Source organism: Hibiscus syriacus, unplaced genomic scaffold, assembly GCF_006381635.1.
Source record: "Hibiscus syriacus cultivar Baekdansim isolate YM2019G1 unplaced genomic scaffold, ASM638163v2 tig00112762_pilon, whole genome shotgun sequence".
NCBI classification, from domain to species: Eukaryota; Viridiplantae; Streptophyta; class Magnoliopsida; order Malvales; family Malvaceae; genus Hibiscus; species Hibiscus syriacus.
Genome location: NW_024063399.1, coordinates 120752 through 144580, shown reverse-complemented (window position 1 = coordinate 144580; position 23829 = coordinate 120752). Strand labels below are relative to the sequence as shown.

Below are 23829 nucleotides of genomic sequence, written 5' to 3'. Positions count from 1 at the left end.
TGAAGGAATCTAACACAGATCACGGGCTAAGCCACATATGCTGCTGCTCACCTCTCATGCAACCAAAAACAATAATACTAATAAATACCAATGATTATTCCATGCACTGATAACGTAGAGTTTTAATTTTATTAATGGAATTAAAAGCCTTCGTCCGTATTTAATATTTGAAAATTTAAATGAAAAATCAACTATCAATGTATTGATAAAAATATTATTTGATTTAATATTTTTAAAGTACTCGAGAGTGTTTTTAATATGTTAAACTATCCTAATTGGTAAATTAATGGAATCCAAAGGACTTTAAGCACTAACACAGCTTGTCATACTAAACTCAAATTGTCCTAATGTTGTCTGCCATGTGAATATATATAAGGGCGAAGCACATAAATGGTCCCCGATTATAGGATATTACTTTATTGAGCCACTCGATTGTTAAAAGTTATAAAATGGTCACTCGACTATTCTTTATGTTCCAAACTCGTCCCTTTTCGTTAAATAATTAATTATCATCAAGGTTATATGTTAATATGTTTACTGAAATATGATAGTCGTTTAAGATTATGAGATCAGATTTTATCATATCTCAGTTAGCAGGTCAACGTCCAACTCAGACTGTTGATAACTTTTTAACGAAAAAGGACGAGTTTAGAACATAAGACCATTTTATAACTTTTAATAGTCAAAAGACTAAAAAAAACAACTCTCTATAGTAGAGAAAACCACTTTATAACTTTTAATAATCAAATGACTCAACAAAATGGTATCCTATAACAAGGGGAACATGCGTACTTTACCCTATATAAAAATAATCTTTTGAGTATAAATAATATTTTGTTAATCTTTTTGAAAATAAAAAAATATAACTAGTCATCCATCTTAACAAAAATAATTTAATTGTGTTTTTCATAAAAATTAATATATAACAGTTAATAAAATTGGTATTATAACAATTCATTTTATATTTCTCTCTCCCATTTCACAAATATGCATAAGAACTTTCTTAATCTATCGACAACATAAAATAATTCTTTTCTCTAGTCTTTTGTGATAGACGAAGACAATGAATAGTTCGTGATTTCTGTAGTTATGCTACTGTGTGTTGATCATCTCGTTGTTGTATCCTAGGAGACAGGTGACCAAAGATCTCAAACACCAGGGAGTGGCCGAAAATATGTCTTAAGAAAATTACGTAATTGCAGGGTTCAACTTATTTCTATTCGTATATTTATGGTTTTCTATTCATATTTTTTAATTGAATATTTTTCATGTTATTAATTGTGTTTGTTTTATTCTTGATTCATGTACATGAATTTTACGACGAGATCCTACCAAGAAATTGAATGTCGTTTGTTGCGACTTGTATGAATCATCATGAAAACGAATTGTGGATCTATAAAATATTTGATTTTTATTTTCTTTTCGTCTCAGATTATCATACCTATAACATCACATTCTCTTTCACTATTGATTTTTTACATCTTGGAATTCACTTAAAGAAACAATAAAGTTCAACATCTATATTGAGGATTGTAATATCCTAATTTTGTCGGTCGAATCAAACGTTAATGTAGGATCGCATGAAATTTGGACCAAACGAGGATTAATGTTAATTGGTGATTGTCACATTTCTTTAGGGTTTATGCGCATCTGGTAACGATGAAAGTGATTTGTTGGGATAGTTTCATCTTTTATAAATTCATCTATTTTCATTAACCCTATATTAGTTGAAGCCACTGCCCGTGTTGCCCAAATGTTTTAAACTATAAAACCCCACTGTGCGTGTTTCTTACACTTTAGTCTCCTGTTTTTTAGATTAGGGATAGAAAATGACCACTTTTGGTTAAAAAATGATATATATTAAAAGTTTTGGGTAAATTCAGCTTTAGTCCCCTAATTTGTTCGTGTTTTTACACTTTAGTCTCCTTTTTTTTTCGTTATTTTAATTTTTTCAAATCTGGATACACTGTTTTATGTTTTTTTTTTAAATTTTGTCACTATGTTTCTTAATTTTATTTGTATTGACATTCGAATCAGTCTTGAAGTGACCCTTCCAGGGGTACAACCCACATTATTATGACCCGGGTAAAATTTTAACATTAACAACTATCCTACTAATTTCTAAAAATATTTTGTGACCCGTCCCAGGATATGATTCGCATTATTTACGGTCCGAGTAAAAACTAAAAAGTTGATCGAACATAACTTTTAATTTTATTCGATCATTAATTTTTTCTTTTAAATTTATGCCCTTTAATTTTTTTTGTTATTCTAATTTCAGTTCTTTAATTTTTAATATTTACATTTCGTCCTCTTAAATTTCAGTATTTTAATTTTCTTTTTGTTTTAATATAAGTCTTATAGTCTTGCTTTCCAACATTTTAGTCCTTATTGTGACAAATTTTTATTTCAGTTCTATATTTTTGAATTGTTGCAATTTAGTTCTTTATCTACTTTAATCGCTTTCGATTTTTATTGATAATTTTCTTCTTTTAATTTAGTCCTTGTTAGATTACTTAGATTTTAGGTTTGTCCTTTAAAATTAGGTTCCCTTTAATTTAGGCAAATTTTTTATTTAGTCCTCGCATTGATGTTTGATGTTCCTAATTAATTATTCGAATAGATAATTGATTAAAATTGGTTAGGATTAATAATTAGAGTCTCCACCTTAGGTTTACTTTCACTTTAGTCATTTAATTTTGGTTAATTTTTTTATTTGGTCCTTGCATTTTTGTATGGGTTCCATTTTAATTATTCAATTCAATAATTGAATAAAATTGGTTAGGATTAATAATTAGAGCCTCTATTTTAGGTTTAATTTCACTTTAGTCCTTAAACTAGGAGAGTTTTTAATTTGGTCCTCGCTTCATGCCTGAGGTTCTATTTTAATTTTTTGATCCATATTTAGTTAAAATTCATTAGGATTAATAAGTCTACATTTTAGGTTTAGTCCTTTAGGTCCTTTAAAATTTATAATTTGACACTTTAGTTAGAAGAAAGCCTTAATTAACCAATTTAGTATAATTAGGCTCAATAACGGATTGTTTGATTGCAAAATAAGGCAATGCTCATTCATTAAGAGATTAATAGTGTATCTTTCGCTTTTCTCGAGGGTGACCATTATTGATTTCCGAAGTAAATCGACGTCCTTTTCAAAATCCCGCACCATAATTTTAAAATTATTAAGACAATGTTCATTTATTAGGATTAATAATGAAACTTTTGCTTGTACTCATGGGTAGTCGTTATTGGTATTAATAAATCGACATCCATTTTAAAATTGCATACATATTGGATTTTAAATTAAATGAAATTTCAAACTTAAAATTTCTAATTTTAAAACATATGATAATCGACTAGGTACCAGTTTTTTGGCGTTGTGGGATGCTAATAATTCCTCACGCATAACTGACTCTCAAACTCGATTTCTGATTTCACATACCAATACGTCAATATTTTATTAAAGTAAATTATTTTATTAAAAATACATTATTTTAAGTGTTATAACCTCACCTTAAAAAATGATTTAGGATTATTCTCATATTTTCATCAAAACCTTATTTTTCAAAAACCCAACATTGAATCGACCCATAAAAAGGCGGGTTCGATTTTATACTAATTTTCTTAAATGTTGTGTTATTTTTGTTTTTTTAATAAAAAGTTAAATGATTATTCTATAATTTTTTATAATCAAAATATTATTTATCTATTTTATCCTTCATTCGAACTAAGTTTGTAACTTTTGTTAAGGGAAAAAGTGATTCAAAAGCTTGAGAGAGAGAGAGAGGTGTTGGTTTTCCCGTAAAAGAACAACTGGGCATTTTAGTCGTTTTCATAAATTCCTGTAAAAATGCAAAATGGCAATCTGGTTGGTCACACTCCACTCGGATCCTGCCTCGGTCAGACGGGTCCTTTACTCATGGGCCCTGCACCGACTCTGGCACATCATTCGTCACATGTATATCACCGTGACATTTAAACCGTCCAACTAGACTAATCCATTTAAAATTTTATTTTTTTAAATTAATTACATGTATTCAATTTATTAACTATATTTATTCAAGTTATTAAGTTATTAACCCCACCAGTTTGATATTGCTGCGAGAAAACACCTTTAACTAATAATCGCGTTTTGAAAGGAGAAAGTTATACCAAAGAATTAAAAGTTGCAAGTATAAATGTGTTTAAAATAGTGGTTTTAAACCTACCATTAGATCTGCAAACGAATAGAATGTTTAACGAATTGTTCGTGAACAGTTTAGTGGAAAATTCATTTATTTATTAAAGGCTTAAATCAGAAATAAGTGTCTAGAGAATGCCTCGAAAAATATGACACTTAACAGATATTTTTAACGGTAGACATCTAAAAGTGTAACGGAACAACCTTTACCTTAGACACCAAAAGTTAATTTTGAGTATAGTTTAGGCATTTATTTTTATATTAAGCCTTTATTAAATGAACAAACATAAATAATATTTTATATAAATGAACGAACACGAACAAAAGACTCGTTCATTCATTTACGTTCGCGAACTTTCAATAATCTGTTTGTTTGTGTTTGTTCGTTTATGTTTGTTCGTTTATGTTTTTCAGACTCATTTGAAATATTAAGACTTAATAAATTTTAAACTTAAATCCATTAATATTTTTAAACTCAATTAATTTTAAACTCAAATAGAAAACACTTAAATCAATTAAAGAAAATATAAATTGTTGAACTATATTTTGATATAACAATTAAGACAAAATGTTTTTGGACTTGAATTGAATTTATTCAAAGTTTTTAAAAATAATTTAAAGTTCATTTAATTTGGAATTGAGTACAAAATATTTTTCTGGATAAGTAGTACCGATATTATTCTTACGGTATCGATACCTCATGAATAATACCGATATTGTTCATATAGTACCGATACCAAAGGTAAAGGAAATATCGATATTCACTAGGTAATATCGATACTACCAGCATTGCTCAAATTCCAGAATGCAAAAATGGTACCGATACCCAAAGGGGTACCAATACTACTTTATATAGTAGTATCGATACCATAGTCATAGTGTCGATATCATAAGGCCCTAACGACTAGTAACAACTAGTTGATTTAAAAATAATAAAGGTAGTACCGATACTCCCTTTTGTAATACTGATACCCTCTATACTAGACAATTTTATTTTACAGAGTTTTCATCCCCAAAAAGCTAAAAATCACCCCAACGGCTATAAACAGCCACAACTTCATTCCAACATATAAATACAAGTTGATGATACTTGAAGAAGGATTAGAACACATATCCAAACAATCAAACACAAGAGAAGAGTTTTTCAATCTTATTTTTATCTCTCTTGTAAATATTAGTGTTCTAGTGAGCTAAATTTGTAAACACCCAACCTTTGAGAGGTTTTATTGTTTATTTCTTTTTATCTTTTGTAAAAGGTGATTAGTTCTATCTTAGCCAAGTGAAAAGATATAGAGTTTAAAAGTTATCTCTTAATCATTGAAAAAGAAAAAACAAATTAGTGAATTTGCTAGAAAATCCTAAGGTGGCGTTTAGTTGGCATGAATATCTTAGAATTAGGGGAATTGGAATCCAATTCCACCACTTTCACATGTTTGGTTCAAGTTTTCCAAGGGAATTGGAATCCCTCATGGTTTCAACTTTCCATCAAATGAGGGAAAGTGAATTCCATCCATTCTATGATGGAATTCAATTCCCATGTTGGAGGGAATTGAAATTTGATCATACTACCCTTATCAATCTTTTGGTAACTTATTCATATATAAAATAAAAATATTTTTTATTATTTCGGGTCGGGTTTCTAATTCATATATTCGGGTCGGGTTGGGTGAAACTTTATTTTGGTTGGGTCGAGTTCGGGTTTAGGGTGAAAAATACCCGACCCGAAAATATATAATTTTACCTTATATATTTAGGAATAATTACAGTAATACTCCTCTATATATAATTTTTTTCAATTAAGTCACTGTTTTTATTGAATAAAAATTTTTTTTTATTTCGGGTTGGGTCAGATTTCTAATTCATATATTCGGATCGAGCCGAGTTCGGTTTTAGGGTGAAAAATACCCGACCCAACCTGACCCAAAAAATATATAATTTTACTTTATATTTATGAATAATTACAATAATACCCCTCTATATATTTTTTCCAATTAAGTCAGTGTTTCTATTGAATAAAAATAATTTTTTTATTATTTCGGGTCAGGTCGGGTGAAATTTTATTTTGGTCGGGCCTCAGATGGAGGTTCCCTTGTTCTCGGGTCGGGTGGACCAAAAACTCGACCCAACTCAACCCATGGTCATCCCTAATTGGGATGATTTTAACTTATGATGTTTATTAGCATGATTTTTATAATTTATTAAAATGAATAATCAATCAATAAAATTAAAATTTATTATTTTTTTAAATTTTTATAATATATTGCTACATGTAATTTATAAAACAAACTAAAATTAAGAAGAAAAAAATAAGAAGGGCAATCCTGTCATTTTACATTACTGAAATCAAATTCATCTGATATGTCTGCGAACCAAACAGAATATGGAATTGGATTCCAATTCATGACAGATTCTAATTCCTTCACAGATTCCAATTCCCTCAGAAACATTCCAGCGAACCAAACGCCACCTAAGTGAAGAGCTTATGTAGTGGAATTAGACTCGGTTGATAAGTTGAATCACTATAAATCCTTATGTCAATTGTCTTATATTTTACTCTCCTTACTCCCTGTTGAGTTAATCGATTGACGGAATCGGCAAAGAGGGGGTGAATTGGCAATAAAATTTTTGGTTAAAGCTTTTGTAGAAAATTGAAAGAAATTGCACAACGATTTAGAGTGGTTCGACTTTCTCAACCAAAGTCTACGTCCACTACCTTAGCTATCCACACTAAGGATTTTCCACAAATTCACTAATTTGTCTTTCTTTTGAGGACAAAGAGTAACCTTACAAAACCCTCAAGAATAATACCCCAAATTCTTGAGAACACTCTCTCCCAAAGAGAACAATACAAATTTGCAAACTTACAAGGAAATTCTCATAAGGTAGATTGTTTGCACAATTCTAGAACAAAGAAAAGAATACTAAAGAATGAATACAATTGAGCACAATAAGTGTTATTGAATGAAAAATAGGCTTGAAATGCTCAAACTTGAGGTTTGATGCTTTCTCTTTGATTCTCTCTTGATTCAAGTTGCTTGATGTTTCTTGTTGTTGATCAATGGCTTCTAAGCTTGCTTAAATACACATTGAATTACTTCTGAATGTTGGGGATCATTAATAAAGATAATATAGCCGTTTTAGTGTGAAATCAATTAATAAAACAGTTTGGAGTGTGGGGGGGAATCGGTACCCCTTAAGGGAAATTGGTTCCCTAAGTGTAAAATTCAAATATTTCGACCGTTAAACAGGGGGAATCGGTGCCCCCTGGGGGGGAATCGGTTCCCTCCGAGCATACTAGAATTCTCGGAGCCAAACCATTCAGGGGGGAATCAGTTCCCTCTGAGCAATCTGGAATTTTTGGCTTTGAGATGGTTCAAAATATTTTGTAAAATCGTTTTGAAATTATTTTAAGATTAAAACTTAATTTTACACTTGAGTAAGGATTAAAAATGACATTTGAAAGATTTGGAGTAATATTTTGATATTCGAATAATTATATCGAATATACTTAGAAAATCTTTTTGGAAAATCTTAAAATTCATTTAACTTAATTTATTATATCGAAATATCAAAATGTTTTTAACACTCTCTAAACAAATTATTACCGATTCACCCCTTGCACATTTTTCAATTGTTCGAATTGATTCTCTTCAATCCTAACATAAATCCTAAAATTATTTGAAAAGAAAAACACCTCAAATATAAATCCAAATAATTTTGTATTCATTTGTTTATGTTCATTTGCGTTCGTTCATTTGTGTCTGTTTATCATTTAAACGAACGAACATGAGTAAGTTAAATTTCTTAATGAACGAACATGAACAATAAATTATATTCGTTTAGTTGTTCGTGTTCTTTCGTTTGTTCGGTTAAAGTTAAATGAACGAACATAAACATACCCTCATTTGTGTTCGTTCAGTTCGTTTACAAGCCTACCAACCGTAAAAACTAAAAAATTCAGCTTTTTCATTTTTAAATTACGTTTGAAAGCATATTTATGTTTTTACCCATATGTCACGTGAGAAGCGTCCATTTACAATACTAGCTCATTTTGCATTGATTTAATTGATAAATTAGTACTTAAATTATACTTTTTTCATGTTGGTACTTTTTTTAAAAGAAATAGTAGTCAAACTCTGTTTTATTTTTCACATTGATACTTCCACCGATTATCCATTAGGCAACGAAGATAAATAATGATGTGATTTACTAATTAATTAACACATATTACATATGAGACCATCCTCAAATTATGACATTTATTTTAAATTGATCCTCATATTTTTTTAATATTCAATTTTACTTTTAAATTATGATCCTCATTTTAAATTAGTTTTTAGATTTTTTAATATTTCAATTTCTTCCATAAACAATGACTCTCATTTTAAACTAGTTTTTAGATTTTTTTTTTAATATTTCAATTTCATCCATAAACAATGACTCTCATTTTAAATTAGTCCTCAAACTTTTGAATATTCTAGTTTCACCCCAAATTATGACTCTCATTCTAAATTAGTACCCAAACTTTTGAACATTTCGATTCCATCCAAACTATCGGCATATGCTAATCATGCCCCTTTTTAGAACGTGTCTGATTTTTTTAGATTAAAATATGATTTAAACTAATTACATAACTGGGTGAATTTGATGATGAAATTGGAAGGTTGAGAGTTTAGGGATTAACTTAGGATGATGGTCGTAGTTTGGGAATGAAATTGTAATGCTAAAAAATGTGAGGGCTAATTTGAAATGAATATTTAGAAGCTTAAGGAATAATATAGGGGAAAATGTATTTAGATCAATCTTTTAGGGGTTAATATTTTTTTGGGAATGATTTTAGGGATTAATTAAAATAATGGCCCTGAAGACCTTTTTTTTTTAATATGACCTAAGTTTTATTCTCATTATTGAACATTTATTATGATATTTAAAACATCTATCAATCTAATATTAAAGATTTAGGCTGTATTCCTAGTAGCACAAAACATAGCTTTTAGCGGAAAATGAAATCTAAAAGTGAATGAAAGATATAAAGCAAATAAAACCGTTGGGATGAAGAGGAATAAGCTAAAGTTATAAATCTCAAATTTAAGTATTCGACATATCATTTAAATTTTATTTGAATTTAGATATATATCGAATAATGTATGAATCAAATTATTTAATTGGTTAAAGGAATGATTGTTATTCTTAGAAGTCATGAGTTCGAGTACTATTGACTCAATAGGGGTGATTGAACGTTAATTATCAAATAATTGATAATATTTCAAACATACGCTACTTTATAATTACTTTAGTTTTATAAAAAAAAGATATATACCGAATAATAATATACATATATTTAAGGATGAATATAAGATAATTCAATTCAATCTTATGAAATCATGTTTTTTTTAAATATACTTGGATCAAATTGAGTGAAATATTTTTCAGAATAAGATAGAGTCAAGTTAAGGTTAAATTTAGTGTGAAATATCTCACCCGAATAAAAGAAATAGTACAATTTTTATATATTTAAGATAACTGCACTAATATGATTCTCTTTATCATCTTAATTAGATAATTATTTTGTTAAATAAAAATAATAATTAGATATATTTACTCATATCAAATGCATATATTATCCCAAAAATAAGATTAAATAAAATTTCTCTCAATATAAATTGAATTAAACGACGAATAAACGATATAAAATTTAAATTGAGTTCAAATAAGGTAGAAACCTAATCCATACATGTACTATATAAAACATGAATTTATAAATTCAAATTGGCTGAATTTATTATATATATTATATTGAATTTTCTTCAAGATTTTACTGCCAACTCTAATTTTCTTCGATTTTCGCCGACACGGATAAAAGACAACACTCTTCGATCAAACTCTAATAACATAAACGAGACTCCCTCTCTCTTCATGACTACTCTCAAGCTTCGAATCTCTCTTCCCCCTTCTATTTCTCCTTTCCTTTCCTTTAATGGCGATGTCTCCAACTACTAATCTTCCCAACAACTCCTCCTACTTCACATTCTCCTCCTCCTCCTCCACCTCTGCTTGCGCGTCCATGGTTCTCTTTCATTTCCTACTCACCTGATCTTTTTTTTTTTCACCTCTAAACGCTGCCAAAAATCACCTGTAAGCTTACCATATAGTACATACTACTGTTATTACAAGAAGAGAAAATGAGTTGCATTAATAGAGGATTATCTCTTTCTATGGCTCGTTTGTTAATTATTGAGTTGGTCTTACTTGGGTTAATCTCTGATTTCACTCCTGCTCAATGCAACACTGATTCTACTGATGGTATTTTTCTCTATTCTTTTTTGGCTTTTTTTGGGGGGGGGGGGGTTAGTTGTCTTTGGCATTGGCTTCGTTGATTTGGTTGTATGATTGGTGTTGACAAGTCTGATTTTTTGTGCTTTAGTAAAGAAATGATCTTTTGGTTGAAAGGTTTGATATTTTCTTCTGTGTAAAGTGTTTGTTTCTCTAGAAAATATGAGAAGAAAGTGAGAGAAAATGTATGTTTGTTCTTATTTATGGGGTTGTCATTTTTGTGGGGAAATGGTGATATCTTATGAAATGCGGCTGCAAGAAAATCTACAATTTCTGGGTTTTAGTTATATAAATGGAAGGTTTAATTCAATCTAATCTATATTTGATTTACCAAATTTGGAACCTGAGATTTTCTGATTAAGTTATTTTCTTTACTTTTTTTTTTCTGCGGGCAGTTCAAGCTCTTCAGGTTCTGTACACTTCATTGAACAGTCCTACAGAGTTAACAAATTGGAATATTGACAGTGGTGATCCATGTGGAGAGTCATGGAAAGGTGTTACTTGTGACGGCTCGGCTGTTGTTTCCGTGTACGGGAGTACCTATTTCGATAGTATCACTTTGTTTTTCGGAATTTCGTAGCTTGATGATGAGTTCATGTTTTGGTTAACTGGTTGTTGTTCTTTTTATAACAGTGGTATTTCTGGATTAGGATTATCCGGAACAATGGGATACTTGCTCAATGATCTTATGTCCTTGAGAACTCTGTAAGATGATTCCATTTCTCTTGTTTCCACACAGGGAGATCGACATTGTATCTCTTCTATTAACTGGCTAGCTAGTTAACTGGCTTTTTTCTTTGTATTATGTTAGTGATTTGAGCAACAACAAAATTCATGATACAATTCCGTACCAATTGCCACCGAATCTTACGAGCCTGTAATGTCTCTGATTCGTTTTGTTTCTAATGTTATAATGCATTTTTTCACCGCTAAACATTAAAATGATTATTTGTCATTCGATGTAGGAATGTTGCAGGTAACAACTTAAGTGGGAGTCTTCCTTATTCCATTTCCAACATGTTTACTCTTACTTACGTGTATGTGACATATCTCGGATACTATGAATTTTTAGTTAACCGTCACACAGTTGAATAGAAAATCGAGCTTCCTCTCAGTTCCGATTTGTAAAATTCTGTGTTACAGCAATGTAAGCCACAATTCACTCTCCCCGTCTGTTGGAGACATTTTCGCTAATCTTCCTGACCTCGGTACCTTGTAAGAGAGCTCAACCTTTATATTATACGAATACCGTAATGACATTTAACCATGTCATGATGTGTATTGATCGTCTGTTTCCCATACCGAATTCTTTTCTAACAACATCACAATTTGGTTACCTTGTTAATGCAGGGATATTTCTTTCAACAATTTTAGTGGGGATCTGCCTGTTTCGTTCAGCTCATTGAGCAATATTTCATCTCTGTAAGTGTGGAGTAAAAACAAAAGGCAAAACAGATTTTATATATTACGGAGCTTGACCTCGTGTTATTGGTATTTGAATTTGAATTTGTGGTAGGTATGTGCAGAACAATCAATTTATCGGCTCTATTAATGTCCTCTTGGGTTTACCTTTGAAAACTCTGTAAGTTACTTTTCCTCATACTGTTGTTAGGTCTACACTTTCAGATGTATGTTCTTATGATTCTGAAACAGAAATGTTGAAAATAATCAATTCAGTGGATGGATTCCTCAAGAGATTCTTTCACTCCCGACTTTTATGTAAGGCTTGATATAACCAGTTTAACGTTTCGATATTTAGTTTATGCAAAATGTTTGACTTTGCCATAAAAAATAATAAACAGATACGATGGCAACTCCTTTGACAATGGACCAGCTCCTCCTCGGCCACCATTTAGTCCACCTCCATATGGTAGATCTCGTAATAGACATAAAACTGGATCAGGAACTCGTATATCCCCCACTTCTGATGCTCAATCATCAGAGTCGGATAACAAACCATCAGCTGGACAAATTGTAGTCATAGCTCTTGGTTCTTTTTTGGTAGTTGCACTGGCACTACTTGCTGTTGTTTTCTGCATCCGTAAAAGTAAACGAAAAGTGAGCGGCACAAGAGCTTCGAGGGGAAGTCTTTCAGTTGGCTCCAATGAAGGTGGGTTTTCTTCATATTTACGTTATCGAGGAAGTAAATTGCTTTGAACCTTTGGATTGCATAAAGCTTCATTGAAAATCTTTCTAGCATCCTAACAATATCGGACCAATACTCTTCTTCATGTTTTGCAGGACATACTGAGATGCACGATCAAAGGGTTAAAAGTGTTGCTACCGTTGTAGATTTGAAACCCCCACCAGCTGACAAAGTGATGGTAGATAAGATTTCCAAAAGCGGATCTATAAACAGAATGAAGTCTCCCATCATTGCTGCATCATATACCGTAACAGCTTTGCAAACAGCAACAAATAGTTTTAGTCAAGAATACATTATTGGTGAAGGTTCCCTCGGTCGTGTTTACAAGGCAGAGTTCCCAAATGGAAAGGTGGCTTTACCGTAATAACTATATAGTATTGAACTTTCCTGGTTATGCGTCATTCTTCACTTCGATAACAATTATTTTTAATGTTTGATTTAAGACAATGGCTATTAAAAAGATAGACAATGCTGCATTATCATTACAAGAGGAAGACAATTTTCTGGAAGCCGTCTCCAATATGTCACGCTTCAGACATCCCCATATTGTTGCATTGGCTGGATACTGTGCCGAGCATGGACAGCGTCTTCTAGTATATGAATATGTAGGAAATGGTAGTCTTCACGAGGTGCTGCACTTTTCTGATGATGACAGCAAGACATTTAGCTGGAATGAACGTGTCAGAGTGGCGCTCGGCACTGCCCGTGCTTTAGAGTATGTTACATGTGTGCGATTATCTTGTCTCTCTATCCCTCGCCTGTTTGCTTGTGTATGTTTGTTTTTGATGAAGTTATTGTTTCAGGTACTTGCACGAAGTGTGCTTGCCTTCAGTTGTACATAGAAATTTCAAGTCAGCAAACATCTTACTTGACGAAGAGCTCAATCCTCACTTGTCCGACTGTGGTTTAGCTGCTCTTACACCAAATACCGAGCGACAGGTAAAAATGTTCTTAGGACAATGAGCCATTGGTGACCAAGGCTTGCCTCTGTGAAGGAATGCTTTAAGCTAGATTTTCTTTTGTTTGATTCTGTAATGGGCAGGTTTCCACACAAGTGGTTGGTTCTTTTGGTTATAGTGCTCCCGAATTTGCATTGTCGGGAATATATACTGTAAAGAGCGATGTGTACAGTTTTGGAGTGGTGATGTTGGAGCTGCTGACTGGTCGGAAACCACTGGACAGGTAAAACTCATTGTCTAGCTAATGATCTTTTGTATATTGGCATTGCTACCAAGAAAATATAATTTTGTTTCGATAAATTGGCATTGTATTCTGTTCAGTTCAAGGGTGAGATCGGAGCAATCACTCGTCAGATGGGCCACTCCGCAACTACATGATATCGATGCCCTTGCAAAAATGGTCGATCCTACCCTCAATGGCATGTATCCTGCAAAATCTCTGTCGCGTTTTGCCGACATCATCACTCTGTGTGTTCAGGTAAAGGAACTTACTAATGCTTTGGGACAATTTGGGTCAAACAAAAAGAAGCTTAAAGCAAAAGAACACGGTTACACATCATACTATCAACTTTTTCCTTTTGTTTGTTTATATGCAGCCAGAACCTGAGTTTCGGCCTTCCATGTCCGAGGTTGTACAAGCATTAGTGAGATTAGTGCAGAGGGCAAGCGTTGTCAAAAGGCGACCGAGTGAGGAATCGGGATTTGCATACAAGACTATGGATCATGAAGCAGGGGACCTGTCGTTTTAATGCCTGGTGAAACTACAAGCTAGAAACTGATGCCTCACGATCATGTATGCGTTATGTTGCAGTCTAGAGTCTAAGGTGACTAAAGTAGCACATAAGTTAATCAGAAAGGATGCGGGAAACCATTAAAATCCAGTCAATCAAAGGAAGTTTATGTAATTATCTCTCTCAGATTGACACTTTTTCAGTTTATAGTGTTTACAGTGCTGATATATAGGTGTATTATTGAACAATATGGTGAACATTCATGTTTTGCATCTTAATAATGATAACAATTTTCTTTAATTCAAGAAAAGTAGTACTCGTGCTTGCTGCAATAGGTTTCAACCATGACGCTCATAAGAAATAACAGCACGGCTGAACCTGTCGACGAGCTTGTATTCTGACCTAGTCACCGAGGAGAGTTGGCTTTCGCATGAAGAACTCGAACCATTCATGCACCATCCACTGTGTGAGTGCAATGGCATATGTTGATTTATTTCATATGTAGATGGCCGCATTGGACCCCATTGCCTGCGTGCAGCTGATGCATTTGCTATGGCAGATGCCAGGAACCAGTTATCTTCTTTTGTATCCGGTTAATCGGTTATCAAAAAACTATGGTGCAGGGCGGATGCTCATGATACGCCCCACCAATCGGAGACTAGCAAACATGACATACATGAGTAAACCAAATGTAACATTTCTTTGTTGGAAGAAAATGCAAAAACTAATAAAACCTCCATATTAAAATGGATGCAACATGTACGCATAAAATAACATGACATAAACATGATAATCCGCATCACATTAACTATGATATAGTCAGCACAAATAGTATGCAGTTTTGCCTTCAAGCTTGCAGCTTAGCAGGAAATGATTATCCCATATATAAATTCATTAATTCATTAGAGAAATGTAGTTGAAAGATCCATGGGAAACGGATTTCCTAGAACACTGTCCATGAAATAGAATGGATGTGTACCATCCATCGCCACACACTGCATATCTTCAGATGGCTTCCAGTGCCTTTTCCTCTGGTTAATGAACCAGTTGTTTATTTGCTTCTGATCCAGACCGGTCGATTCCACAAGGGCAAGCTTCTGCGACTCCTGTTGCCGCCCGCGAATTCGGTTTTGCGACACACAGATGATGATTAACATATGCATTAAAGGTTTAAGATATGGACATTATAAGTTGTGCAAAGGGTGTACAAACCGAAGGGTAAGGCCATTTGTAATGTCTACTCCACCAATCCAGCAACTGTTGCGTGGCTTCCTTAGGCAACTTTCCTTTCTTCCTCCTCTTCGTAAATTCCTGCTTCAGGCTGCCTATATATCCGCTGTACTTCCGCAAAAGCTGGCCTTTAAGTTCTCGATCTTCCGCAAGAGGATCAATGAAGTCGTTATTCGCATCAACCACTTCCTCTGATGATCCATTCCTGTCAAAAGCTTCACCACAAGCTGAATACATAACAAATTTGTAAGCACTTCACATGATGTCTCCGACTCGACTTGAATCAGATCAAGGTGGCGTGTTGGTTAATCAAGACAAGCATCTATAGCCTATGATTCTTGGAACTCATTATTTTTCATGGAGTATTTAACAAGCCAAATACGCAAAAATTACTAAGTTCAAACATTTGTGTTTGAGACATGAATATGGAGATATGAAAGAGTCCGAAGAACTTAATCTGTAACCATTCAACATTGGAAAAAATCTGGAGAACTGCTCTAGGAAACAAGTTACATGTATTTCCCCTGTGAATGCTCACTTTTCACTATTAACACTAGTTTGATCAAACCCTAAATGCTGACGAATTCAGATCATTCTCTTCGAAGAACAATTTGCAGGTTTGCATGGCAGATATAGCCTTAACCTAGTATATTAAACAAGACGCATGTTCGAGGGAGAATATTATCACCAGAATTCGAAGAGGAAACAGTGAGGGCTTTGAATTGAGACTCGACCCTCTGAAGAAAAAGCATGGTTTCCTTTAAAGGTTTCGAGAGCTCTTGCTCGTACTTAGTCAACATCTCGCAATAAGCCTCCATGAATTGGTCCAGTGCTGGATCTTCACCTATTCTTCCGCTGCTGCTAGCACCAACGGTAGCAACCGCCGATGCGCATGCTTCTTCCAATCTTGTCGCCACTTCCGGCGGTGCTCCTACCTGCTCGAATTTTAACACCGCCACCACATGAGAAACTAGGCTTTTATAAGTAAAAGTCAAACCATCATGGTTTTGTTTTGTTTTTTGATACCTTTTGACAATTGGCATAGGCGACCAGGAGACGATGATAGTGAGGATGAGCCATGATCTTGGTTTTGAGAGAGCTGCCATCGTTGCTAGTCTCCATGAAATAATACCCCGTGTTGTTGTTGTTGTGATCGTCGAGAATCATAGAGACGCTGCCGCTACTAAGAAACAAGGGGTTCAAGTCCAAATTGGAATGATGATGGTGATGATGGGAAGCCATGGGAGGCATCATCGACATTCGACGTAACCCATTACTACCAGTATCGTTGTGTCCAAAATCCATCATGCAAGAAGTGCTATTGGAACCACCTTCCATTAATTCTCTCTCTTACAGTCTTTTCATTTCTTTCTCCATTTTCCCTAGTTGTTCTCCACCCCAAACACAATCTATTTTTGCCTTAAAGCTCTCTCCCGAGATTTATGCTAAAAAGAACAGGCTTTTTAGTGGAAATCCTAAGGCAGAAAGCCACTTAAAAACGTGGGGTTTCTAACATTGTTAACCGTGTTTCTTGTTCATTAGCAGCATGCATGGATCTTCACACACACACTCAGTGAGTCGAGCTATGTTTTGCTGTCATTGTAAAGAAAGAAACACAAAGGGTTAGCAGAAGGGAAAAAGGAAGATAACATAGAGAGAAGAAGAAAGTGGCAGGATGCTATAGGCTTTTACCTTCCCGATGAATATCTCTTTCCCTCTCATTTGCTGCAGTTACTGCCACTGAAGATGGCTGCCATTACTGGCAACAAAATAAAGAAAAAGAAATATATATACATATGAGAAGGAACAATCAAATCAGGGGGAAGAGAGGGGGGAAACAAATCTGGAATCTGTACGTATACTGTGGTGATCTTCAGTTTCATTCAACACTTAATCCAAACCCTAGACCTTACCTACATTTTTCATTCAGATTTAAAGGATATGTTAACATGTTAGTCTCAAGTCATGGCAGCTAATATTGTGCAATTATTAAACGAAGAGCGGGGGTTTCAATAAAAAAGCTAGTAAAGCAAGTGGGACAGTCCGAATGTCTCTTCTCCTTCTCACACTATAACACAGGTGAAGGGTGTGAGGGTGTCTTCTTCCACCTTCAGCCTGTCAGGCTGTAAACCAAGAGTCTGGTGTTAGTGCTGTAGGCGCTATAGGATACGGCTTCATATTCAATCAAGTTTAAACAATTTGATTCCCTTGCCTTCAATCCCTCCATCTTAACAATCTGTCTCCCTACCTTAATTTATTCACAGATATTCACGATTACTAGCGGAATGCCAACCATTAGAGTAGATAAGGAGAACAGTGAACCACCATTTTTCTTCTTTATCGGACGGTTACGCTGTTAGAAAATTAAAATAAGATTAATAAACTACGTCATCGATTAAAAAGATAATAGGTTAAAAATAAAACATTAAATGTTATAATTTAGAATTAGAAAGATTATCAATTACAATAACATAACATGTTGCATTTAAAATATTATAAACGATAAGAAAATAAATTATAAACGATAAATATTATGAATATTATGAATATTTTAAATTACGCCTAAAATGTTAATAGAGATTAAATTGATGATACTTTAGACATTCTCATTATAACAAACTAAGTTAAAAACAAAAAATATTATGAATATCTATAAGAAATTCGATTGCGACAAAAAATGTTATAGTTTACTGATAAATAAGTTGCGATCTAGATTGTTATTTTTTTTTAAATAAAATTGATTACGCTTAAAATGTTACCAGAGTTTAAACTGTGATGTCTTAAACATTTTCACAATAACAAAATAAGTTAAAAACTGAATATATTATGAAAATCTATAAGAAATCCGGTTGTACCCAATAATATTATGGTTCACTAAGAAATTAGGTTGTAATCTGAAATGTTAATTTTTTTGTAATAAATTTGGTTGCACCTAAAATATTACTAGAGTTTAACAAAATAAGTTAACAACTAGAATTGTTACGAATATCTATAAGAAATCTAGTTGAGCTCAAGAATATTATGATTCACTTAGAAATTAGATTGCGATCTGGAGTGTTAATTTTCTTTGTAATAAAATCGGTCGCGCCTAAAATGTTATATATATATATATATAAAATCAGGTTGCGCCCAAAAATATTATCGATTGCTAAGTATGTTTAAATATTGGATGTTAATATTGTGTAATAAATTTAGTTGCATCTAAAATATTATTTTAACTTTGAACAAAATATATTAAAAGATGAAAATGTTATGAATATCTATAATAAATCTAGTTGCGCCTAAAAATATTATTAATAAAAAAATTATCGATATTTATTCAACGTGAATTGATACAAAAAAAATTAACAAAGTAGTTCGAAATTTTAAATATCGATACTGAATATATGATGATTGATATTTTTAAACACTGAAAAAGTTGCAGATAATATCAAAAGTTAAAATACGATACTTATGCTTTAATGATCGATATTTAATATTAAAAAAGTTAATAAAAAGATCAAAATTTAAAATATTGATACTTATACAATGATAATCGATACATTTATATATTAAAAAAAAGTTGATGAAGATGATCGATAGTTAAAATATCGATACATATATTATGACGTTTTATACTTTTTCATTCATATTGATATTTATGCTCTGATATTTGTGAAAAAGTTTGATACTTTGCAGTATTTTTATTTTCCATTTTTTTAATTCGAAACTATCGATATTCATGGAAAATTATAGATAGTTTGCAGTCTTCTCATTTTTCATTTTTTTAAATTTGAAAGTAGCCATATTTGTATAATAATATTGATACTTTGCGGCCTTCTCATTTTTCCTGATTTTAAAAGGATAATGCTACAAAGTATTGATATTTTTTCATAAATATTTATGCTTTCGAATTAAAAAAATGGAAAATGATAATGTTGTAAAGTAACAAACTTTTTCACAAATATTAGAGCATAAATATCTATATAAATAAAAAAGTCAAATATCATAATATATGTATCGTTATTTTAACTACGATTATCTTCGTCAACTCAACATATGAAAGTAACGATCATTATTGCATAAATATCAATATTTTTATCAACTTTTTTAATATTTAAAAGTATTGATCATTATCGTAGACGTATTGATATTTTAACTTTTGATCTTATCTTCAACTTTTTTAATATTTAAAAATATCATCATCATATATTAAGTATCAATATTTAAAATTTTGAAATGTTTTCTTAATTTTTTTATCTCTATTCACGCTGAATAAATATCGATACTTTTTTATTGATAACATTTTTAATTACAATCAAATTTATTATAGATATTCATTGCATTTTAAGTTTTTAACCTATTTTGTTCAAAGCTTAAGTCAATATTTTCAATCGTGCTCAACCAATTTTATTAAGGTTATTTTTAAATTTTCAGTTGCATCGTTTTGTAACCTTATTAATCTTTCTTTCCTTAACATTTTTTTTTGTTACAGCGTCTAAGCAAAGGATTTAGGGCTAAAACTGGAACTGGAACTGGAAGAGAGAGAGAGGAGTTTATAGTAGGCGAAGAGCGTAAGAATAAACAAAAGCAAAGAGAAAAGGATAAAGAGAAACGTCACTGGTTGTTTGATGTAGTGAGAAGCCATGTATGGCTGTGATTTAAGCTTTTCTTCTTCGCTTTACGTCATTTCCATCAACAGTTGCATGATAAGAATTTGATGTCTGAAATTGAAAAAGGAACAAACACAGCTGCTGCCAAGAGAGGAGTTTCAATAAATAAAGTTCGAAACACATACAAATAGAACGGATAGGGGAATAATAAAGGATTTATATTTATTTTGATTTGTTTTACAAATTATATTCTAGACGTGTTAAATAAAGTTTGAAGCAGATTGATTTAAATAGTAAATAATTTAATATTATTTAAGTAAAATTTTAAATTTAAATCTTTGTGCATATAAAAATTCATATTGAGAAATTTAAAATTAAATATACGATTCAAATCAGTTCAAAATAATTAGGATGAAACCTTAAAATTAAAGTTCAACCAAAAGAAAAAGTTTAAGGGGTATATTAATAGAATAGATGTGAGAATTATAAAGAATTTATATTTCTTTTATAATTACATTTAAATTTTCGTGAAATAAAGTTTAGAAGATATATTGATAGAACAGATACTCTTAACAAACTTCCCAGTAAGTTGATGCTCAAATTTTGCTCCAGAAATTAACTTCTTATTACGCTATTTACTCGCTGCCTAATTTCGGACAATGATCAAATTTTCCAACAAATGTCGACAATAATATTAATTTTTTCATCTTCCAAAAATTTCACAAGTTAATCTCGAAGTTTCGAGTTTAAACACATTTGTTATCAAAACTAATTTGATTTAAATAATTCATTGTAACTTCATTGTCATAACAATATTAATAAAAAAAATACTTCAAACATTAAAACAACATTTAAATATGCATAACATCATTTAAATATTTAAATGACATAAAATAAAAAATATTTAATAACTTTACGTCCAAAATATGTGCGGAAGGGTGGTTTTGTTTTCGATTATGGCAGTGAAACTCCAAGCTACATTCGATGCTCAGCTTGCTCTCTCTTTGAAAATGAAAACGTTATCGGTATGTGCTTTATGCTGGAAATGTCAAACCTCTCGATGAACCTCTGGTCAGACACCCTTGCTTTTGGCAGCGGCAAAACGCTGGTACTCGGTCAAAAATGGAAGACAGGCACCATCTCTGCAATTTTCTCAAGCATCCCACGACACAACCGGTACAATGCTGCAAGACATATGGTGCAAACGATCGGTGAAGTGATAAGGAGGGTTGAAAACTGTAGGCATAAATGTACAAAGGTGGAAAGAGTATAGGATGAAATTATCACCTTTCCTCGTTTACAATGGATTAGCACTGGGTGGTTCTTTACATCTGGTATGGAAACATACAATGCCGAATATAAGCAGATGACAAAGAAGAAAACTATAGGCTACAAGCAAAAAAATATCATATAGCATATACCGAGGACTACGTTCAACGCTTCCCGGATTGTTTCCTCTGGAATGTTTACAAATGGTTCCCGTACAAAGTATCGAATATCAATTTCAAGAATGTATTGTCCTTTGTGATTCAAGATTTCGTTTATATTTAGCACCAGCAACTTATTGGACGACTAATCTGAATAAGATCTTGCAGAGGTTCATCATGGGGACGACCCTTCTAACTCGGGAAACATCTGTGAATGTAGGATATCATTTCATGAAGCAGACAACCATATCAAAACAAATAGATCCCAATTGGTTTAAAGTTCACGGTGCAAATCGCTTTACCCTTACTTCTTCACCATAAACAGCTCCGAGAAAATGTAAGCAAACTACTACATAATAGTTCAGTAAATCAACAGTAACATCAAAGTACGGATCATACAAGTCAAATCTTGAATTTCAGCAAGAACCGGTTCTCGTTACCACCACTAGGAAGGGGGAAAACTTAAGCAAAAACTGTTGTTTAGATGATGATGCAAGGAAGGACACTAATTTGCTATTAATTTCAACTTTCAAGAGGATTCTAGCATCTTATATTTATGGTGAAGAACACAGTTCAGGGATAAAAAATTCCATGAATACAGAGAGAACAACAATGACTGTTAAAATTAACGTTTTGATTTTCACCTTGTGAAGAAATGTCGTATATGTCAATTTCAGTAAATGGAATTGGTAACAACCCAGAATTTTTTAAATAAAAAAACTTGAACCTTGAGATATAATCATGGTGATAAATATGAGGGAATTCAGCAAAAACACTGGAAAAAATTCAATTGCATACCTTGCATCCATCGATACCGAATTGGAAAAGCCTGATTCCGTAAGCCTTTAAGAATTCATTGTTTGCTTCCGGATAGGTCTCAGGGCAAAGATTTCTACAAAAAAAAAAAAAAGCAATTAAAATTTTCAAAATAAAGGAAAAATAACTTTTCGGTAGCCAGCAGCAGAAATTAAGGATAAGTAACTCACATGATGGAACGGAACCCTACCTATTTCAAGAAGCTAAAATTGGCGGAATCAGGGAAGCCAGACCTGAAAATCCATTATCGACCATGGCGAAATTCAAGGGAGGCACGAACAGCTCTTCCCCATTGATTCGCTATCGTCTCCGGTTATCGGATAATCACGCGGCGGCGAGAGGTCTTCGGACGCCTCGGCATTTCCCTCGAATCCTTCGACTCTCATGTCCGCTTTTCGCGCCAAAATTTTGAGAGAAAAAAAGGGGTGGGGGAAGGCCTAAAATGGAATCTTGATGGATATTTGGGGGGAGAAGGTGAAGAATTTTCAGAGAGTGAATCTAAAGGAAGGATCTTTGATAGATGAATCTTTGGGGTTTTTCTTTCGCTTTAAATTATAAGGTAATAATATAAAGAAAAGAGAGGGATCGAAGCGGATGGGCGATTAGTCGCACAATTCGACTGCCGTTCTTCCTTCCTTTTCGTTTTAATGAATGTCCCTTGTTCTATATGTAATGTAGGTAGGGTTGTAAATGAGACGAGATAGATTGTGAGTTACTAGAGATTGATTCGATCTTGGCTCGATAAATACTCGGATCGAATTGACTCGACTCGAGTTCTTAACGAGCCGAAACGAGCTATTTGATACTCAACTCGAAAAACTCGTGAGCAGCTCGAAAAAATATTATATTATATTTTTAATTTTTTAAAATTACATTATTAAAAATATATTAAAAATACATTATTGATGAATAAAATATTCTTGAATTGAAAATGATTAAAAATTATTTTTATATTTATTTTAAATTAATAAAAAAAATTTATCTAATGACAAATATTTAATATATTTCTAATGATAATATTTTAAATAACTAAATTTTAAAATTGTTGTTGTATTTTCAGGTTTCGGGTTCAAATATCATAAATATTAAGGGTTTGAGCATTTAATATCAATATATTTATATTGTACTTACCTCATAAATCGGTACCAAGTCTATTAATTAATGTATTTGTAATGAACCTTAAACCCTAAAACCTAAACCTTAAACCCTAAATCCGATTATGTGATAAAGATTAAATTATGCACATGAAGGTAACATACAAATTATGCAAAATGATGTTATGTGACTTCTAAATAAATCATTCACGTACTTATACATAAGCATATCAACATGCAAAATAAATATACACAACTTATTGATTAAGACATGATTTTATCATATCTTAATGATGATTATCGACACCGTCATTGCTTTCA

General features: G+C 32.3%; 2 protein-coding genes and 1 pseudogene across 3 annotated transcripts; 1 reads left to right on the top strand and 2 right to left on the bottom strand.

Annotated features, from left to right (window-relative positions):
• The first annotated feature begins 10101 nt into the window (after positions 1-10101).
• LOC120183449 (protein STRUBBELIG-RECEPTOR FAMILY 8-like) lies at positions 10102-14657 on the top strand. Its single transcript, XM_039188140.1, has 16 exons — positions 10102-10483; positions 10909-11041; positions 11147-11218; positions 11325-11390; positions 11479-11550; positions 11657-11728; positions 11864-11935; positions 12030-12095; positions 12167-12232; positions 12316-12623; positions 12755-13008; positions 13103-13374; positions 13463-13598; positions 13702-13841; positions 13940-14096; positions 14215-14657. Exons 1-16 carry the CDS (start codon positions 10363-10365, stop codon positions 14365-14367), a joined length of 2160 nt encoding a protein of 719 aa, XP_039044071.1. The 5' UTR covers positions 10102-10362; the 3' UTR covers positions 14368-14657.
• A 379-nt stretch (positions 14658-15036) lies between these two features.
• Positions 15037-17348, bottom strand: LOC120183477 (homeobox protein SBH1-like). 2 transcript variants are annotated; one of them, XM_039188160.1, is made up of 5 exons: positions 17272-17348; positions 16606-16762; positions 16268-16514; positions 15562-15806; positions 15037-15455 (listed from the first exon to the last, which is right to left on the bottom strand). In XM_039188160.1, the coding sequence occupies exons 2-5, from the start codon at positions 16744-16746 to the stop codon at positions 15252-15254; spliced, it is 837 nt and encodes a 278-aa protein (XP_039044091.1). In that variant the 5' UTR covers positions 16747-16762; positions 17272-17348; the 3' UTR covers positions 15037-15251. The 2 variants fall into 2 exon arrangements, with proteins under 2 accessions (XP_039044091.1, XP_039044090.1); XM_039188159.1 differs by lacking the exon at positions 17272-17348 and having other exon boundaries at positions 16606-17214.
• A 3746-nt stretch (positions 17349-21094) lies between these two features.
• Positions 21095-23027, bottom strand: LOC120183407 (annotated as a pseudogene).
• Between the last annotated feature and the right edge of the window lie 802 nt (positions 23028-23829).

What these genes read in the sequence shown, in the direction of transcription:
- LOC120183449 (XM_039188140.1), top strand. Translation starts at nt 10,363, where the DNA reads ATGAGTTGCATTAATAGAGGATTATCTCTTTCTATGGCTCGTTTGTTA. An exon ending in CTTTCACTCCCGACTTTTAT is followed by an intron (nt 12,233 to 12,315) that starts GTAAGGCTTGAT and finishes AATAATAAACAG; the next exon opens with ATACGATGGCAACTCCTTTG. An exon ending in CACCAAATACCGAGCGACAG is followed by an intron (nt 13,599 to 13,701) that starts GTAAAAATGTTC and finishes TGTAATGGGCAG; the next exon opens with GTTTCCACACAAGTGGTTGG.
- LOC120183477 (XM_039188159.1), bottom strand. Translation starts at nt 16,917, where the DNA reads ATGGAAGGTGGTTCCAATAGCACTTCTTGCATGATGGATTTTGGACAC. An exon ending in CCTATGCCAATTGTCAAAAG is followed by an intron (nt 16,515 to 16,605) that starts GTATCAAAAAAC and finishes AAATTCGAGCAG; the next exon opens with GTAGGAGCACCGCCGGAAGT. An exon ending in TGTTTCCTCTTCGAATTCTG is followed by an intron (nt 15,807 to 16,267) that starts GTGATAATATTC and finishes TTATGTATTCAG; the next exon opens with CTTGTGGTGAAGCTTTTGAC.